This window comes from Crocodylus porosus, unplaced genomic scaffold, assembly GCF_001723895.1.
Source record: "Crocodylus porosus isolate Cpor-Errol unplaced genomic scaffold, CroPor_comp1, whole genome shotgun sequence".
Classification (NCBI taxonomy): Eukaryota; Metazoa; Chordata; order Crocodylia; family Crocodylidae; genus Crocodylus; species Crocodylus porosus.
In genome coordinates, this window is record NW_017728948.1 from 42,980,047 (window position 1) to 42,998,030 (window position 17,984).

At 39.7% G+C, this 17,984-nt stretch overlaps 1 protein-coding gene across 1 annotated transcript in view; it reads left to right on the forward strand.

Moving 5' to 3' along the window:
* The window catches only part of DTHD1 (death domain containing 1), a 38,745-nt gene extending 20,983 nt beyond the window's left edge, over positions 1–17,762 (forward strand). Inside the window, exons 8-10 of the mRNA XM_019552577.1 lie at positions 1,326–1,570; positions 12,500–12,557; positions 17,342–17,762. Of these exons, the coding sequence (XP_019408122.1) occupies positions 1,326–1,570; positions 12,500–12,557; positions 17,342–17,661 (623 nt within the window). The 3' untranslated portion in view covers positions 17,662–17,762. The remainder of the gene's footprint in view (positions 1–1,325; positions 1,571–12,499; positions 12,558–17,341) is intronic.
* Positions 17,763–17,984: the final 222 nt, after the last annotated feature.

The following is a 17,984-nucleotide window of genomic DNA, read 5'->3' on the forward strand; positions in this document are numbered from 1 at the left end:
AGTCACCATGTGGATCATATCAGACAAGGCACAGGCCACCAGGCTATATGCCACATGGATGCTGTCCCCACCTTTCTGCTCTACAATGCCACCACTGTACTGGGCAACCCCCAACCCTGTAGTGTATGCCCCAACCCCTTTCCCCCACCCCGCTCCATGCATAGCCTAGATTCACCCTAAGCTTCTTGTGTACTTCACTGTTCTGCTCCATTTGCTGTGGTGGAGGCAGGAAGTGGCAGCAGGAGGAGCTGGAGGGGAACCCAGAGACTCAGGCTGATTTTGCAGTTGGAGCAGTGACGGAAGCAACAGCTAGGCAGGACCTGGGCAGCCACAACTTAATCCCTTGATGGCTACATGTAGCCCACAGGCTGCCATTTGGACAACCCTGTTTCACAAGTTATATAAACTCTCCTAAGGGAAAACCTGTCTTAAGTCAAGAATAAATCTACAAAACAGTAGCCTGCAGCTTCTGAGATATATTGCATAGTTATACAGCATATAAAAGTAATGGCACTTGGGCATGTCTATGTGTGCATTTTCACTGGCTTAAATTTACTGTGTACTAAATTACTACACAGTAAGGAGCAATAAGCTGTGTCTACACGTGCAGGCATTAAAGTGTATTAACACTGTGTGTGGACTGACTTGGGACTAACTAAAGTTAGTCAGTCACACAGTGTTATTGCACAGTAAGGTGTCTACACATGCATTACTGTACAGTAACTAATGGGGAGTAAACTTGATACCTGCATGATGTAGCAGGTATCGAACTTATGCTCAGGTCAGCATATGTCACCATATTTACTACGCAGTACTGGCATACACATGTGGATGTGCACCATACTATGCACTAGTTTTGGTTACTGCACAGTAAATGCTCACATTTGAACACACCTCCTGAGTATTAATCATCTAAAGTAGAAGATAGAAGATAGAAAATGCAAGATGCATCTATAACTGTGCTCCCTTGCTGTAGTCACTTTAATAAAAGATAAAGTTCTATGATCAAACACTTGCTGAATAAAATTTAACTAAATAGAGCCTTTCATATACCTTGTCTTCTACTAGTATATATTTTATCATATCCAGAGACACATTTAGGAGATGAGGAAGTTAGCTCTGAAGATAACTTAATAGTCAATATAGGTGTTCAGGAAATTGTCTCTATTAATCTATGTTGCATATTTAAGGATCCATCATTAAAACAATAATTTTATTTGTGTAATTCATCCTACTGATTTGTCTTGCTCCCCAGAGATCTTGATATGTTTATGTATCATAAAATCAAACTGAGTATAGGAATTGCCTCTTTTTGTCAAATACAGATAATGGGAAGGATTTTGGAAAAGCCTACAAGCTTATTTTTCATGCACAAAGAAAACCAAGGCTTGAGCTGCAAATAAAAGAGGTGGATGAATTTGGTAATCACAGCTCACCCCATTACAAGGGGACTGCAGTATTTTGTAAAATGGCCAGAGAAAAAATAGCCAAGAACTGGGAAAAACCCCTCCTTCATGACGATGACCTGCAACAGCCAGAGTTATGCAAATTAGCCTTAACTTTACCCAAGGTAAGTTTCATACTATCTTGCAATTTGAAGCCTTTGTCTTCGAGTCACATTCTAATGAACCTGACATATCCTTTATCCAGAAGAATCCTCATGTGCTTTTCAAATTATCCACACCCAAGATTCACCACCCCCAAAAATGAAAGGTAGAACAAGATAGCTTTTCAGCAGTGAAAAATAACTTTTAGCTTAGAAGAGGAAATATAGATTGTCATCAAATTGAAATTTTTGGTAGAATGTAGAATTCTCCAATTGGAGTTAATCTAGAACACTGACATTCTAAAAATGTCCTGGGATGACTTCTGGTGACTAGTAATTTAAATTTATTCTGAATATATATATAGATTCAATCATGACTTTAGGACAGAGCCCTTTGTTAAAGAAGGTGCAGCATCACAAAGGAATGCAGGGAAGGATTGGACCATCCATTTGCTAAGGTTTCTATATACACAGTGTCTTTCTGGCACTTGAATGCTCCAGTCAGTCTCACACCTCATAAACCTGTGTAACTATTGCTTTGTGTCTAATCTCTGCTGAAAATCTCTGGCATATTTTAACCTTCTTTACAATGTCTTCCCCCAAATACTAGATAATCACTTGATTCATTTGTCAAAGTCCAGGTCACAAATTACAAAAATATTGCCATTTGAAATGGCATCACCTTTAGGTTATAGTATTCCACTTCGCCTCCCAATTCACTGCAGACCTCTGTGGGATTTTTGTTTGCTTTGTTTTGGTTAGTTTTAAATCCTGCACTAATTTGCTTCATCTGACCTAAGAGTTTCTGAGAATCAAAGACTTAGATCAGGGGTAGGCACCCCTCAGCATGGGTGCCAGAGCATGGCATGCAAAGCATTTTCTTTGCATGCGATGCAAACTATGTCTGAAATTATCAAGTGCCTCCGGATTACTTTGGCATTTAATAACTTGCCAAAGCAGATAGCAGGGAATGGGCCAGGGCTGTGCTACCACAAAAAGGACTGGTCCCCTCATAGCTCCTCCATCAACTGCCCCTGGCATGCTAACATCTTACAAGTCAAAGTTGAGTGTGTTTTTGGCACTCTGCCCAAAAATGCTGCTGACCCTTGACTTAGTGTGAACTGTCAGAGGCCCAAAGAAGTCAATGCTATTTTACATCATCTGGTGTTCTAATATTGTCTCTCACCTCTTTCTTGCCACTTTTCGCACACTGCTTTCTTCTCATTATGTCTAGTTTATTCCATGCTGCAGATGTGAGACTTGGCAATTCTCTTTTAATTGAACTGACTTCCCACCTTATTTAAAATCTCAGCTGAAAATATCCCCTTTTTTTATAACCATACCTTTTATTTCTTACTCTGATGTTTTTCCTAACTGTTTGAAATAGAATTACTTAAGTGCATCCATATTATAAAATGTTATTTTGTATAGTCTTTGCCATCTTATTCAGGCAAATCCTACTTCAAATAACATTTTACCTTCCTCCTTTACCTTCTCTGCTTTTGTTGTTGTTCATGGTGACTTGCAAAAGTTAAATGGGTTATCTCTGGAGAATAAATGAGGGCATTTTAAAAAAAATAACCCTTGTCCATCAGCCCAAGCTTCATTTACTGCCCCTCCCCAAATGCTATGGTTTATTCTATCTTACTATGTAGTAAGAATAATATTTATGGCATTAGATTGTACTTGCAATAAACTATGTCTGCAATTATCAAGTGCCTCCGGTTTACTTTGGCATTTAATAACTTGCCAAAATCTTTTATTGCTCTGTATTCTATTACAATGACTATTAGACCTTAAATGTCCCACTGGGACTTTCAATCAATTTACAGTAATTACAACTGATTCTCGCTTCACTCCTCGCATTAAATTTATGGTCATGTTCTCTGTCATACAATCTTTCACTCCATCTGTGATAATGGACTGAAGTCTGTATTACATCTCTTTAGAGGATCAGTGCAAGACTTTGTTCACAAAGAAACTTTCTTTAGTTGCTGATAATGAGAACACATTGGAGAGATATTTCATGGGGTCACACTCTACAGTGAATACAAATATCCACACAAAAAGGACCTAAATGGGAAATGCGTGTGTATTAATAGACAGCTACCTTATGTATTGCATGATGTGTACCTGCTTATTTTTCTAAGCCATAACAAAATGTTTCTCTACAAGAAAGATTATAAAAAGAATAACACAGAATCACAATCAGGGTTTTCTCCATGCTGCAAATCCTTGTATACAGACTTGCTTTTTCCTCTAGACCAATATGACTACAACTTGGATACCTGTATACAGACTGGCCTTCATTTGGAAAAGACTGCATCTTTCCAGTAAAATAATCAAACTATTGGGGGCCATGGGAGCAAACATGGCTCCAGGTACAGCTCCCTTCCAGTTCCACAGAGATTGGGGCTGGCCCCAATGTCCGAAGGGATGGGAAGGGAGCTGCCCTTGAGTTGAGACAGCTATGGGGAGATTGGGACTGGCCTTGAGCTCTGGAGGGCAGGGGGAAGCTGTCTTGGATTGAGCTGCTCCTTTCAGGTGAAATTTGCTTCCAACATAGGTGTATGTCTACATGTGCACCTGGACCACTTTAATGAGCCTGAATTTTCTGCACAGAAAATTTGGGTGCATTAATTGCACATGTAGACATGCCAAGGGTGAACTCATAACAGAAGATGCAAAGAAAGCAGAGCTACTGTACAGCTACTTTCCCTGTCTTCATAAAAAAGAGAAAAAAAAATAAGCTGCAAGCAGATAATTAATAATTATTTGAATAAAGAAGAGGACATGCTGAGATAACAAAAGAAACAGAGTTTCTGATGGGTCTGAATGAATTCAGGCCTGATGAACTTCATCCCAGGGTACTGAAGGAACAGGCAGAGGAGATTTCAGAGCCCCTGGCAATAATATTTAAAAAGTGATGGGAGATGGGTGAAGTATCAGAGGATGGGAAAAGGGCCAGCATACTGTCTATCTCAAAAAACAAAAACAAAAAAAGGGGACCCAGAGAATTACAAACCAATTAACTTTACCACAATAGATTGGACGTTAATGGAACACATCCTAAGGAAATCCATTTGTAAGCATCTGGAGGGGGGAAGGATAATTGCAAGTGGCTAGCATGGTTTTATCAAGAATAAATCATACCAAACAAATGTGATCTGCTATTTTGACAAAGTAACTACTTAGGTAGATGAAGGGAATGCGGTAAACATAGCTATATCTGGACTTCTGGAAGGCTTTTGCCAAAGTCCCAAATGACATTCTCATAAATTGGAGAAATGTGGACTATACAAAACTACTATAAGTTAGATAGTAGGGTTATGCAAAGTCGATTCGGATTTGGCCTGATTCAGGGCACAATGATTCAATTTGATGATTCAGATCACTGTTCTGATTCGATCTGGCTGAATCTGAATCTGACGATTCGATTCTGATTTGGAGAATAAGCAATTCAGTCACAGACACAGTTTTATACGTTTTCTCTATGTACCTCAAGATGGTGGGGCGGTTGGAGCATCCCACAGGAATGCTGGAAAGTTCCCTGCACACTCTGCAGGGGACCCCTCCTGCACCCTCCCAGCTCAGGGATCAGCTATGGGGGGACCCTGGGTGGCCCCCAGACCCAGGAGGCACCAGTCACCGAGCCAGGGGGTCCCCAGCACACCCAAAAGCAGACCAGAAGTACTTCACCACACATTCAGGGGACCCCACTATGCTCCCATGGGATGCTCTATCTACCCTCCATCTCAGCATTCACGAGCCATGCCTGGTACCTTGAGGTATGTAGAAAAAACATATAAAGCTGTGTCTATGGCCGAATAGTTGAATCTCTCCAAATTGAATCAGAGGCTTCTGATTTAGTTTGAATAAAAAAAATTAATTCTGGTAATTGATTATTTTTATTATTGGTCTCAAGAAATAAACTTCTCCTTAGTTTGAATGCACTGGAAACAGAGTTGCATTAACAATGAGCAAGAGAAAATGTAATTAAATGTTACAATAATGTAATAAAAAGTTATCTGTATTTTCTACTACCTTATGGTTTGGATAGGTTTCAGATGGGTTTTCAGTTTTGACCCTATTCTACTGCCATTAAGGTCAGTTTCCATAATCTTCAATCCCTCCACAGTTCATGTACTCACAAGAATCCAGTTTTGTTAAGAACCATTTTCAGTTATTAATTAGTCAGCCATCTGACATAAGAACCTTACCTTCTGATAGTTTTTGGAATCTCCAAAACTGTCCTCTGGCAAAGAGTCAATTTAGAGTCATCCAGAGAAGACTACTCACTTATTGTATTCCCCACTAGCAGCATCTGCAGAATCAGAGTAAAGCTAGTTAAAACCTTGGAAATTATATTCCCAAAAGATTCCAAAAAAGTAATTCCACTCAGTTACTTTAGAATTTTTTTGTTTAGGAAAATGTTAAACCATTTTTGTACATTTCTTTTTTCATAATGAAATGGAACAGGTACCTGCCGTGATGCTCACAGACTTCTAATGCTGCCACGACTGTTCAAAAGCAGCATTTTTTGCCAAAAGAAAAAAGTCATTGAAAGACTTGTCCTTTAGGAGCTCTCCTCTAGTTTGTTCTTGTTAGGAAGAAATGTCTCTTTTTCTTTTTTTTACATATTTTCAGACATTTTTGTTCAGCAAAGGACTTCTGCTTTTCATTGGATAATAGATGTGCCTAAACACCATTTTAATAAGCATCAATCCCTTCAAATAACCTCTTTCATATTCATCATGCACTCCCAAGTTCTTTTCTCTCTTTCTAAAGAAGACAGCTTTGGAAAGAAACTGTTTTGAGTACTGCTTTCATTTAGTCTATATGTGTATTGCTTACATTTGGATGACAAAATTATTCAAAGGGGTAAAGACCAAGGGGGACTGCAAGGAACTATAGAAGGATCTTGCACTCTTGAGCCAATGGGCAACTAACTAGCAGATGAAATTCAACATAAATAAGTTTAAAGTGATACACATGGGCAAAAATAACCCAAACTATACCTACACTACAATGGGTTTCTGTATTAACTGTTACTATACAGGAAAGAGATTTAGGAGTCTTTGTGGGCAGTTCACTAAAGACATAAGCTTAGTGCTCATCAGCCATCAAAAAGGCAAACAAAATATTAGTAATTATTAAGAAGGTAATTAAAAACAAAACATACAGTATCATTATGCCCCTTTATAAATCCATGGTGGGTCCATACCTTAAACACTGTTCCTAGTTTTGGTCTTCATACCTCAGAAATGATATAGAAGAACTAGAAAAGATACAGAGAAGGGCAACAAGAATCATTAATGGTATGAGGAGACACAATGGAGACAAGACCTACTCAGTTTAGAAAAATAGACACTTAAGGGGAGACATAATAAAGGTTTACAAAATACTAAATGGTGAAGGGGAACTAAATAGGAATGCATTATTTACTATCTCTCACAATAGAAGAACTAGGGATCATAAAATTAGATGAGTGGGTAGTACATTTAAAACTAACAACAGGAAGTTGTTTTTTAACACAACATGTAATTAAAATGTAGAATTCATTGTCTTGTGGAAAATGACAGTTTAACCAGATTCAGAAAAGGATTGGATAAATTCTTGGAGGAAGGTGCATCAGTAGGTATTAAGCATGGGAGTAAGGGATAGAGCCTCTGAATCAGAACCTCCTAGAACCTAAGGGTGCAGACAGAAGTGCAGCCCCCTGCTGTAACTGAAAATAACTTTGCAGGAAGGGTTCTGAGTTGCATTGAACAGACTGGTCTTGTCAGCCATTGTCAGACCCACAGATAAGGCAATCATGGAAGACTATCATGCAATCATCCTCAGCTGAGAAATTTCTAGTGATGATGACTTCATTAGTCATCCTACCTTAGACTACCTTCTGCCTGACATCAGACTAACAAGACTAATCACCTCTATTCTCAGAATATGTGGTACAAAAAGCAAATGAAAATCTGACACTGGGTCACATCTACTGGTATCTAGTGGATGTTAAGCTTAGCTATATTTAATCTTCAATGAGAAATTTTGATATCACATCTAGCAGCAGTACACAATTATTCTAAAATTACATTTGGAGAAATTTAGATTAAAGTATCACGTTCATTTCATGTTAAATTATAATTATAAACTTTATAATTAATATTTGAAACTGAAATATTCATCTCTATTTTACTGTTTTCATTAACATTTTTGTGTATTAAGTTTAGCACTCATGAAGGTGAAAAGCCAACAGCAATAAGGAAGGTCAATACTAAGAAATTTTCTCAATGCAGCAGCTGCCACAGTTTTGATGAAAATCACTTTTTTGCACCAATTACCTGGTTGTTTATTGATAATAATAAATGGGATCTTCAACACTCACTATTCTCTCACCTCCACTTACACTTCAAAGTTTGCAGAAATGTGATCTTAAAGTCCTGTTCTTCCACTAGGCATTATTAGCATCTTCATCATGGGGAGAACTGGTAACAAAGGGTGCCTGTACACAAGCAGAAAAGCTGCTCCAATGCTATAATTACAGCATTGAAGTAGACTCAAATAATTGAGTCTGATGGAGCGTGGTAATTACTGTATCCAGCAACCCCCTGCATCATGTGTATCAGCATTCCCACACTTAAAAATGGTGGTGGGGGTGCTTGAGCTAAGTTCAAATGAGCTTAAGCTGAAATGCTTCCACCACCATTTTTTAAGCACAAGGACACTGATACGCGAGACACTGCTGCACTTTAAATGCAGTGGCTCTCAGAGCCACTCTCATTAAAGCATCACCCTTGACACTCCCAGAGCAAATGTAAAAGTGCCCAAAGGAAGTGAACTCATTATACTCTGCATATTTCCCTGTTCTTGGCTTCCTGAAACCTAGTCATGAAAGACACTATCTGGACACATCATATTCCTTATTAAGTGAAAATATTCTTGAAAGAAGTTACTGATAGTATGTTAACTTCTGCTTAAGCTGCATTTTAAACTTCCATTGTTGCATTAATTTATTTCCCTCTCTCTTTCTATACTTTTTACCCTAAAACCACATGACAAAATACATTTCTCACAAATAAGAGAAATTGTACACTTTGCCATTCACTTCACATTGTTATTTCAGTGTGTTGCTGTGTCTGAATTCAACTAGTCTTTACTAGCACTTCTGTCTCTTACTACAACATTCAAGAATTCTGCAGATACCTAAACTTTTTCTTTTCAATTTAATAAGAATACTCTGGGCCATATGCTAATATCATGTATGTGGGTGTAAATCACAGCCAGTTCTACTGACTTCAGTAAAATTGCATAGGTATAAAACTGGACTATTGTATTTTTGCAGTGGTGGGTCAGGAACCAGACACACACCTTTCCCCAAAAATCAGAATCCCAAATTTGGGATGTGTGTATTAAGCAGGAACCTGATTTTCTGCCTGGGATAGAAGCACACTGCTCCGATTCGTGATCTATAGGAAAGCTGTTGTTGCACTACTATTCAGACAACTCCACAAGTCAGTTGACTTGATGACTCATTGTTCTTCACTCCATAGGTGTTGACAATTGTCTTTCCTTTTTAATACTTTTGATGTTCCCAAAATCAAACTAATCTTTCTTGGGACAATTTTGCTGTTTGCAAACTGCTCCTGGTTTTTATCTTATAATTAAATTTACCCAGGGAGACCGGTCTTCAGCAGCAGCTAGGTTTTTAACTTTAGTTCAGCAGGAAAGGGAGCATGAGTAAGATGAAAATCAGGCTCTCTTACTGCTCTGCGCAGCCATAACTCTGAAAAAAAATTCTGTATGCTGCCTTGCAAAAACAAGGCACATATTTTTCGGGGTATGTTGTATGTGAGCAAAGATGGTATTTAAGAGAATTGAATCTAGCAATTTCCAAAGAGGAATTTTCTTTTTCCCCATCCTGTTTCATATGCTAATACAGCCTGATCATGCCTGAGAGGTCAACCTAACTGAGCACTTCAGTGTTACTGAAAAAAATGAAGGACCATCAGAGTGTTTTGCATGAAGATATTGATGTAATACATGCAAGTGTTATCAAATTACTATTCTGCTCAAGTCTTATGCCTAATGACTGTCTAACAGTGAAATAGCATGTGATCCCATTCTTTAAAAGGCCAGCTGCTTTGCTAATTGAAGGGCCTTTTAGACTTGAAAACTGCTTTGACTATTATATTATTATACAACTTACACTGTCAAGCAGAATATTTGGGCCACAAGACAATGGAGTTACACTAGGGGTGAATCTAGCTCTTAACCACAGATACTTAATCTTTTAAGGAAGGTTTTAAATTTTAGATCTAATACTTATTATTATATATTATTACACACATTTTATATATTACACATCATTTTCACTACTTTTTAAAATTAAGGAGCATAAAGTAGTTCAGATTAAAGTCAACCCATGAGTAATTGAATTCACCTACAATAGCTTTGAAAACCTTGTAAAGAGCTTTGAGGTGCCAAATCATCAGTGATGAAAGAAAATCTAAGTTTTAATATAGCTGCACATTGAAACAAAATGTAAAGAAAACCTACTGGGGTCTTGAAAGGAAAACAGTGCCCCTCTCTGGAAGAGTTTCTTATTCCATTTCTTTTAACATTTTATTTTCTGCAGTTTTGTGCTATTTTTTATGCTGATGCAACTCCACTGATTGTAAAGGAATTGCATTAGTACAGAATGTAATTTGACACAATAAAGACTAAAGCCCTTAAATGTGTACAAAACAGGTTGATATTTTCACTGTGATGTATGTTCGGCTTCAGAGTAGATTCACTTTCACCGCTGGCTGATAGAGATCAGTCTAAGTTGAAATCTGATGCTAAATTTTAGCTGAGTTTGGAACTCAATCATAATAATATGGTTTTTTGGGTGTATCTATATATGCAATTAATGCAAAGCAATAAGCTCCGGAGTTAATTGCTCCAGAGTTTATTGTTCTTGGGTACACTGTTTTAATTCTGGAGTTTATTGCCATTGGAACATGTACCCAGGAGTGTGCATATTGAGCTGGGTTGGAGAAGTCTTGGCTGGCAGAGAGCCCTGGCTAGTAGAGATCCTGCCAGTCCATGACTTCTCCCACTGGCTTACCATGCTGTGGAAGGGCTGGCTGGGGCATGAGGGTGTTTCAGCACCTGGCTAGCCAGCAGGCAGCCTCCACACTGAAGCATCTCCATGCCCCAGCTACCTCCTCCAGCATCTACATATGCGCTGCTGTGGAGTTTTTTACTTTACAGCAAGATAGTACTTGTATTTACATGTACCCAGGAGTGCGCACATTGAGCTGGGTCAGAAAAGCCCTGGCTGGCAGAGAGCCTGTCCGCCTAGGACTTCTTGTATTTACAAGTACTATGCTGCTGTGGCCTAAATTAGTTTACTCCAGTCTAATAAGGGTGCACATGTAGATGCCAAGAGGTTTACTGTGCAGCTCATTAGTCTACTGCAATTAAACATCTTGTGTAGATATACCCTTTGATATGTAATTCAATATTCAAAGACACCTATACCATTTTGCCAAGTTTAAATAGCATTTGAAATCTGTTTCATAAAGGTTATTAGCATAGTGTCAAACTATGGAGTATCCAAAAAACTCAGAGGAAAATAAGGTTTGTTTAACCCTCTCTTCTGCTACAAATAACTATGTGGCTAGAAGAGCTAGTGAGAGCAGAGGACATCTACTGTTAGCTGCTTTTCCTAAGCAGGTAGGGAAAAAAGGGTATATACCAGAAATGAACTTAATCTCTGTCTCAAAGGGAAGCAAGGGAAAATCTTGTATTTTATCAGTCAGAATAAAAACAGTTTCTTATCATTACTTTTATGTGTTAAAATTACAATTGAACCATAGAATAGGCAAATGTATATAGAAAATGATAGATTTGATGATATTATTTATTAATCTAGAAATCTGGACAATTTCCCATTTCTTCATTTACAATAACCCCACAAAACGTTAGTATTTATTGATTCTAGAAGGGAATCTCTTTTTAAAGGCAGAAAATGAATGAGCTACCAATGTTTAGGTGTGTATATAGTATCTTCCTTGAAATAATGATATTTGCTGTTGCCTGTAACAAGTGCACATGGGTAGACCAGAACATTTCTTAGTATCTGAAATCAGAATCTATCATTTTCTATATACTTCTTCTACACAAATGATTTACAAAAAGATGCATTGCTATCTATTGTAGAACATCTGTTATTCCAAATATCTGGTCAAATACAACACTTGTTTTGTAAGATGCAGCATGCCATATTCTCAGTGATGTAAACAGATTTAGCATCACAGGTTTGGCTATTTACACCCAGTATGTGGTCATGGCAAATGTCTTATGTGAAAGTAAGAGTGAAATTTAAGGCTAAGAAAAAACCTGAGGCTGACTCCATTCAGTCTTCACAGGTTAGTTTAAGCTGCATAGATTGAATGGATATGCAAGTGAACAAATATTCACTTTTGATTTTAAAAATGCAGCCAAAAAATGCAGTGGCCAAGGCCAGAAACCAGGAGGAGATAGAGCACACCTCCCTGTTTGGCTGCAGACAGCTTTGGTCAAGGCTAGCCCCCCCACCCTGTAAGGGGGGCAGTTTGCATGTGAGCTGCAAAGCTCCAGGAATGCTGGGGGACTGTGAGTTAATTTGAATCTGGAGGGGACCTGGGGCAAAAGTTAATTTAATCAATTTCACCTGACTCAGTTAAGTCTGATACTACATCCATCCACACTAATCTTAAACCAGTTTCAGCCATTTTGAAAGTGGTTTATGTTCACTGAACTTCTGTTGGGTTACAGATTTCTGGCTTCTGATAACCTATACCAGTTTATGTGTAACTTCTGTCCCTAGCATAAAAGTTGATTTATGGTTTACATTCCCAAACCTCCCACTCCAGTACTGGAAACATTAATTTATTCTTCTTCCTTCAATACTTTTTTTTTGTTCGGTAGCAGGAAAAACTGATCAAACGCCCACAAAGTACAAAAAGAATTTCTACCAATTCATCTGGTAAGAACAGATTTTTGTATTAGAAAATTAAGGTTAATTTTATGATACTATAGAATTTCTTCTGGTAGCCAATATTTTTTAAGTAAACAAAACCTTTCTGTTCATATAAAAGACAAAGACCTGGAAAAGGCAATAACTATTATTATATTAAAGTGTTAAATTAAAAATAACATTACTTATTATTTTAGCGATTTAAATGGATTTTAAAGTTACTAAATGAATGCTTTTGGCAGGATGCTAGATGGATGTTGCTATATTTATGTAATCATAGAATCACAGAAAATCAGGATGGTTTGTTCCTGTACTCTCAGTAAGACTTCTTTAAATTACAGCTAGCTCTCCTGGACTTCTCTTACCCTCAAACTGCCTTCCCAGGGGATCCTGCCCATGAGTGAGTCATAGTCTGCTTTTCTGAAATCTAGGATCCTTACTCTGCTGCTCTCCATCCTTCCTTTCCTCAGAATCTTGAACTCAATCATCTCATGGTCACTGCTGCCCAAGTTGCCATCCTTTACTACATTCCCCACCAATTCATCCCTGTTTGTGAGCAGCAGGTCAAGAAGAGCATGGCCCCTAGTTGGCCATTCCAGGACTTACTCCAGAAAGCTGTCCCCAACACTCTCCAAAAACTTCCTGGATTGCTTGTGTACTCTGACATCTCCAAGCAGATGTCAGAGTGATTGAAGTCCCGCATGAGCACCAGGGCTTGTGATTGGTAAACTTTCACTAGCTGTTTGAAGAAAGCTTCATCTACCACTGCCTCCTGGTCTGGTGGTCTATAGCAGACACCCACTACAACATCACTCTTAACCCAGCGACTTTCAAAAGGCCTATCTTCAGTTTTACACTGGAGCTCTGAGCAATTATATGGCTCTTTTAATGTGATTCGGTATGTACCAAAGAATTCATACTGTAGAAGATGTTTGAACCACTGCATTTATTTGTTCTTCCCCACAGTTTAACTCATCACAACTAACCTATAAAGTTAATTAGCCCTAGTTTGTGCCTCAGTGCAGTTATAGAAAAAGATACAAGCTGAACTCAGTGATTATCGGACCTAGACAGGTTACAGGGGTGGGCAGATGAGAACAGGGTGGGATTCAACACTGACAAGTGCAAGGTGATACACCTGGGAAGGAAGAACCAGCACCATACCTATAGGCTGGGGAACTCCCTTCTCGTCAGTGCAGAGGCAGAAAAGCATCTTGGAGTCATCATTGATGCCAAGATGAACATGGGCCGGCAGTGTGGGGATGCAGTTAGGAAGGCCAACCACACCTTGTCATGCATCCACAAATCATCTCAAGCAGGTCCAAGAAGGTGATACTCCCCCTCTATGTGACACTGGTCAGGCCACAGCTGGAGTACTGTGTCCAGTTCTGGGTGTTGCACTTCAAAAGGGATGTGGACAACATGGAGAGGGTCCAGAGGAGGGCCACTCACATGATTAGGGGGCAGCAGGGCAGGCCCTGTGAGGTGGGGCTATGGAGAGGCTATGGGACCTGAATCTGTTCCACAAGAGAAGGCTGAGGGGGGATCTAGTGGCCTGTTACAAACTAGTCAGAGGGGACCAGCAGGCATTGGGGGAGTCCCTGTTTCCTCAAGCACTACCAGTGACTAGAAATAACGGCCACAAGCTGGCAGAGGATAAATTCAGATTAGACATCAAGGACATGCTACTTCACTGTCAGGGTGGCTAGGACCTGGAACCAACTTCCAAGCAAGTGGTGCTGGCTCCTACCTTGGGGATCTTTAAGGCAAGGCTAGACAAACACCTTGCTGGGGTCGTTTGACCCCAGTACTCTTTCCTACCATGGCAGGGGGTTGTGCTTGATGATCTGCTCAGGTCCCTTCAACCCTACAAACTATGAAACTATGAAACTAAATGCCCAGTGACTTACGGCAAGGATTTCACCCTTAGCATAAAGTGTTTTCCATCTTGGAAATGTAAGTATTTATTTGCCAGCAGAGGAATAAATGTAATAGAAAACATGTAATGCATATTGAATCATTGAATAATAGAATCACAGAAAATTAGGGTTGGAAGGAATCTCAGGAAGTCATCTAGTCCAATCTCCTGCTCAAAGCAGGACCTTCCCAAAGTAGATCATTCCAGCCAGGGCTTTGTCGAGCCAGGCCTTAAAAACATCCAAGGGTGGAGATTCCACCACCTCTCTGGGTGATCCAGGATGTTTTGGGGGACTAAAGTGAGGTGAAGCTGACTGGTTTACAGTTCCCTGGATTCTCCTTCTTCCCTTTCTTAAAGATGGGCACTATATTTGCCCTTTTTCAATAATCTAGGACCTCCCCCAGTCACCACAAATTTTGAAAGATAATGACCAGTGGGTTTGTAATCACATCAGCCAAATCCCAAAGCACCCATTGAATCTGGCCCCATAGACTTGAAAAAGTCCAGCTTTACTAAATAGTCCGAAACCTGTTCTTTCACCACTGAGGGCTATGCACCTTTTCCCCAAACTGTGCTGCCCAGCGCAGTAGTCTGGGAGCTGACCTTGCCTGTGAAGACCAAGGTAAAAAAGACATTGAGTACTTCAGCCTTTTCTTCTTCATCTGTCACTAGGTTGCCTTTCCCATTCAATAATGGACCTACACTTTTCCTGACATTCCTCTTGTTGCTAAGACTACTTATAGAAACCCTTCTTGTTATCCTTCATGTCCCTTGCTAGCTGCAACTCCAGTTGTGCATTGGCTTCCCTGAGCTCATCCCTGTATATTGCCCAAGCAATATTTTTCTACTCCTCTCCAGTCATCTGTCCAAGCTTCCATTTCCTATATGCTTCCTTTTTGTATTTAAGCTCACTGAGGAGTTCTGTGCTAAGCCAAGCTGGTCACCTAACATAGATTCATAGATTGTAAGGGGCTGGAAGGGACTGTGCAAGATCATCAGGTTCAGCCCCCATGCACTAAACAGGAAAGACAGCTGAGCTCAGGTGAACCCAGCAAGGATACCATCCAGTCTCCTCTTGAAGATTTCCAGGGTAGATGATTGTACCACCTCTGGAGGGAGTTTATTCAACAGTTTGGACACCCTAACTATGAAGACTTTTTTTTCTAGTGTTAAGCCTGAAATAGTCTTTCTGGAGTTTGTGGCCATTACTCCTGGTTTTCCCCAAGGGTGCATTGGTGAATATTGTTTGCCTAACTCTTGATGTATTGCCCTGATGTATCAGTAAGCTGCTATCAAGTCCCCTCTCAGCCTTCTTTTTTTGTGGCTGAAGAAGCCCAAGTCCCTTTCCTTGTATGGCTTGCCTTGCAAGTCTCTGATCATATGGGTGGCTCTTCTCTGGACTCTCTCAAGATTTTCCATGTCCTTGTTGAAATGCAGTGCCAAGAATTGGACTCAGTACTCCAGCCGTGGTCTCACCAATGCTTAGTAAAATGGAAGAATGACTTCCTTGGTTTTGGTTGAGATGCATCGGTTGATGCATGTCAGAGTATTGTTTGCCCTGCTGGCTACAGCATAGCACTGATGGCTCATGTTCATACTATGGTCTATTATTACCCCTAGGTCACTTTCCGTTATGGTGCTAGTCAGTTTGGTGGCACTGAGCCTGTAAGTATGTTGGGAATTGTTCATCCCCAGATGGAGCACTTTACGCAGCAAAATGTTGACCTTCATCTGGTTCCTACCTGCCCAACTTGCCAGCCTGACTAGGTCTGCCTGTATCTGCAGCCTATCTTCAAGCATGACCACGGTCCTCCATAACTTGATGTCATCTGCGAACTTGGCCAGTGAGTGCTTCACCGCCACATCCAAATCATTGATAACAAACTTGAAAAGCACTGGACCAAGCATAGACTGCTGAAGGACACCACTGGCCACTTCCTGCCAGAATGACACAGATCTGTTCATTAGAATTCTCTGGCTCCTTCCCCACAGCCATTTCCTACCTACCTAACTGTTGAGTGGTTAAGTCTGCACTCCTCCAATTTTCCCCTGAGATCATGGGGTGCCAGATCAAAGGCCTTTTGGAAGTCTAGGTATACAATATTGACTTCCTCTCTTTTATCCAGATAGCAAGTTACATGTTCATAGAAGGAGATAAGATTGGTAGAACAAGACCGGCCTTTGGCAAAGCCATGCTGGCTGTCATTCAGAATCCTACCTTCTGTGAATGTATTGCACATAGACTCTGATGAATTTTTCCAGGATTTTCCCTTGGATAGAATTTAAGCTAATTCTCCTCTTCTTGAAGATGGGTATAACATTGACCCTCTTCTACTCTTCAGGGACCTCCTCCAAGTGTCATGAGTTTTGGAAGAGTTTCGCCAGGGGTCCTGTGATGACTTCAGTACTCTTAGATTAAGTTCATCCAGTCCTGCTGACTTACATCTAATTTTTCTAACTGATTATGCACCACCTCAACATCAATGGTAGGAAGGTGGTCATTCTCACCATGCCCACCGTGAACCTTATCTAGTATGATTTCCCCCTTATTCCAGTGAAATATTGAAGCAAAGTAATCATTCAGGAATTCATTTTTCTCTTGAGTATTGGTAGCCAGTTGTCCTGAGTTGTTAAGCAATGGCCCCACACTTCCATTTGTTTTCCTCCTGTGCCCTATGTACCTACAGAAAGACTTCTTATTGTCCTTGATTTCCATTGCTGGTTTAAATTCAGTCACTGCCTTAGCCTTTCTAATCTGCTCCCTGTCATATTTGCTATTCTTCCTAAAATACATTCTATTAATATTTAAATATATTATTTTAATCTTTGTAAAGAATAAGGGAATGAATGTATGTGTTAATATTTTGACTAACAGAGGCCCTGTGGGATAACCTGTTCTACTGGCTGGCAGAGGAACTTTCAGAAGATAATGCATCGTTGCTTGCTCTGCATCTACCGATCCGGAGGAGTACACTTCAGCTTATTAGAGTTAAGTGCCCTGATGATTTAACAAATCAGATCTATGAGCTTCTTTGCAGCTGGAAGAGGAATCTTCCAAGATCAGCTGATAAACAACGGCTCCTTTCTCGTTATCTTCGTAAGAGTGGCCGGATTGATCTTTCAGAAGAACTCCGGTTTAAGTGTGAGAATAAAGTGTTCACTCAGCAAAAACACTGGTTTGAGATAAACAACTGAAAACCTGATTTCAATGTATCTTCACCATTGGAGGTCTAATATCTTTACAAGAGGTTTGGGTTTCTGAGGGGCATTTCCTTTAACTCACAATAACCTCTTTTAAAAATTTGCAATGTATTGAGAAATGTGGAAGAGGGCCAGAGAGACATCGGTTCTCCTTCATTGGTCAGAAAATTTGAATTCTCTTTGTGACAGGTGAACCTATCTGTACTAAGAATCTTCCATCAGCTTCATTTTATTCTTCCTTTTGTTTATTAACAACAAGCACTTCTTTCGAAAAGAAAAAGTGTTGAAAATACAGACACCAAGAATTGCACACCAGT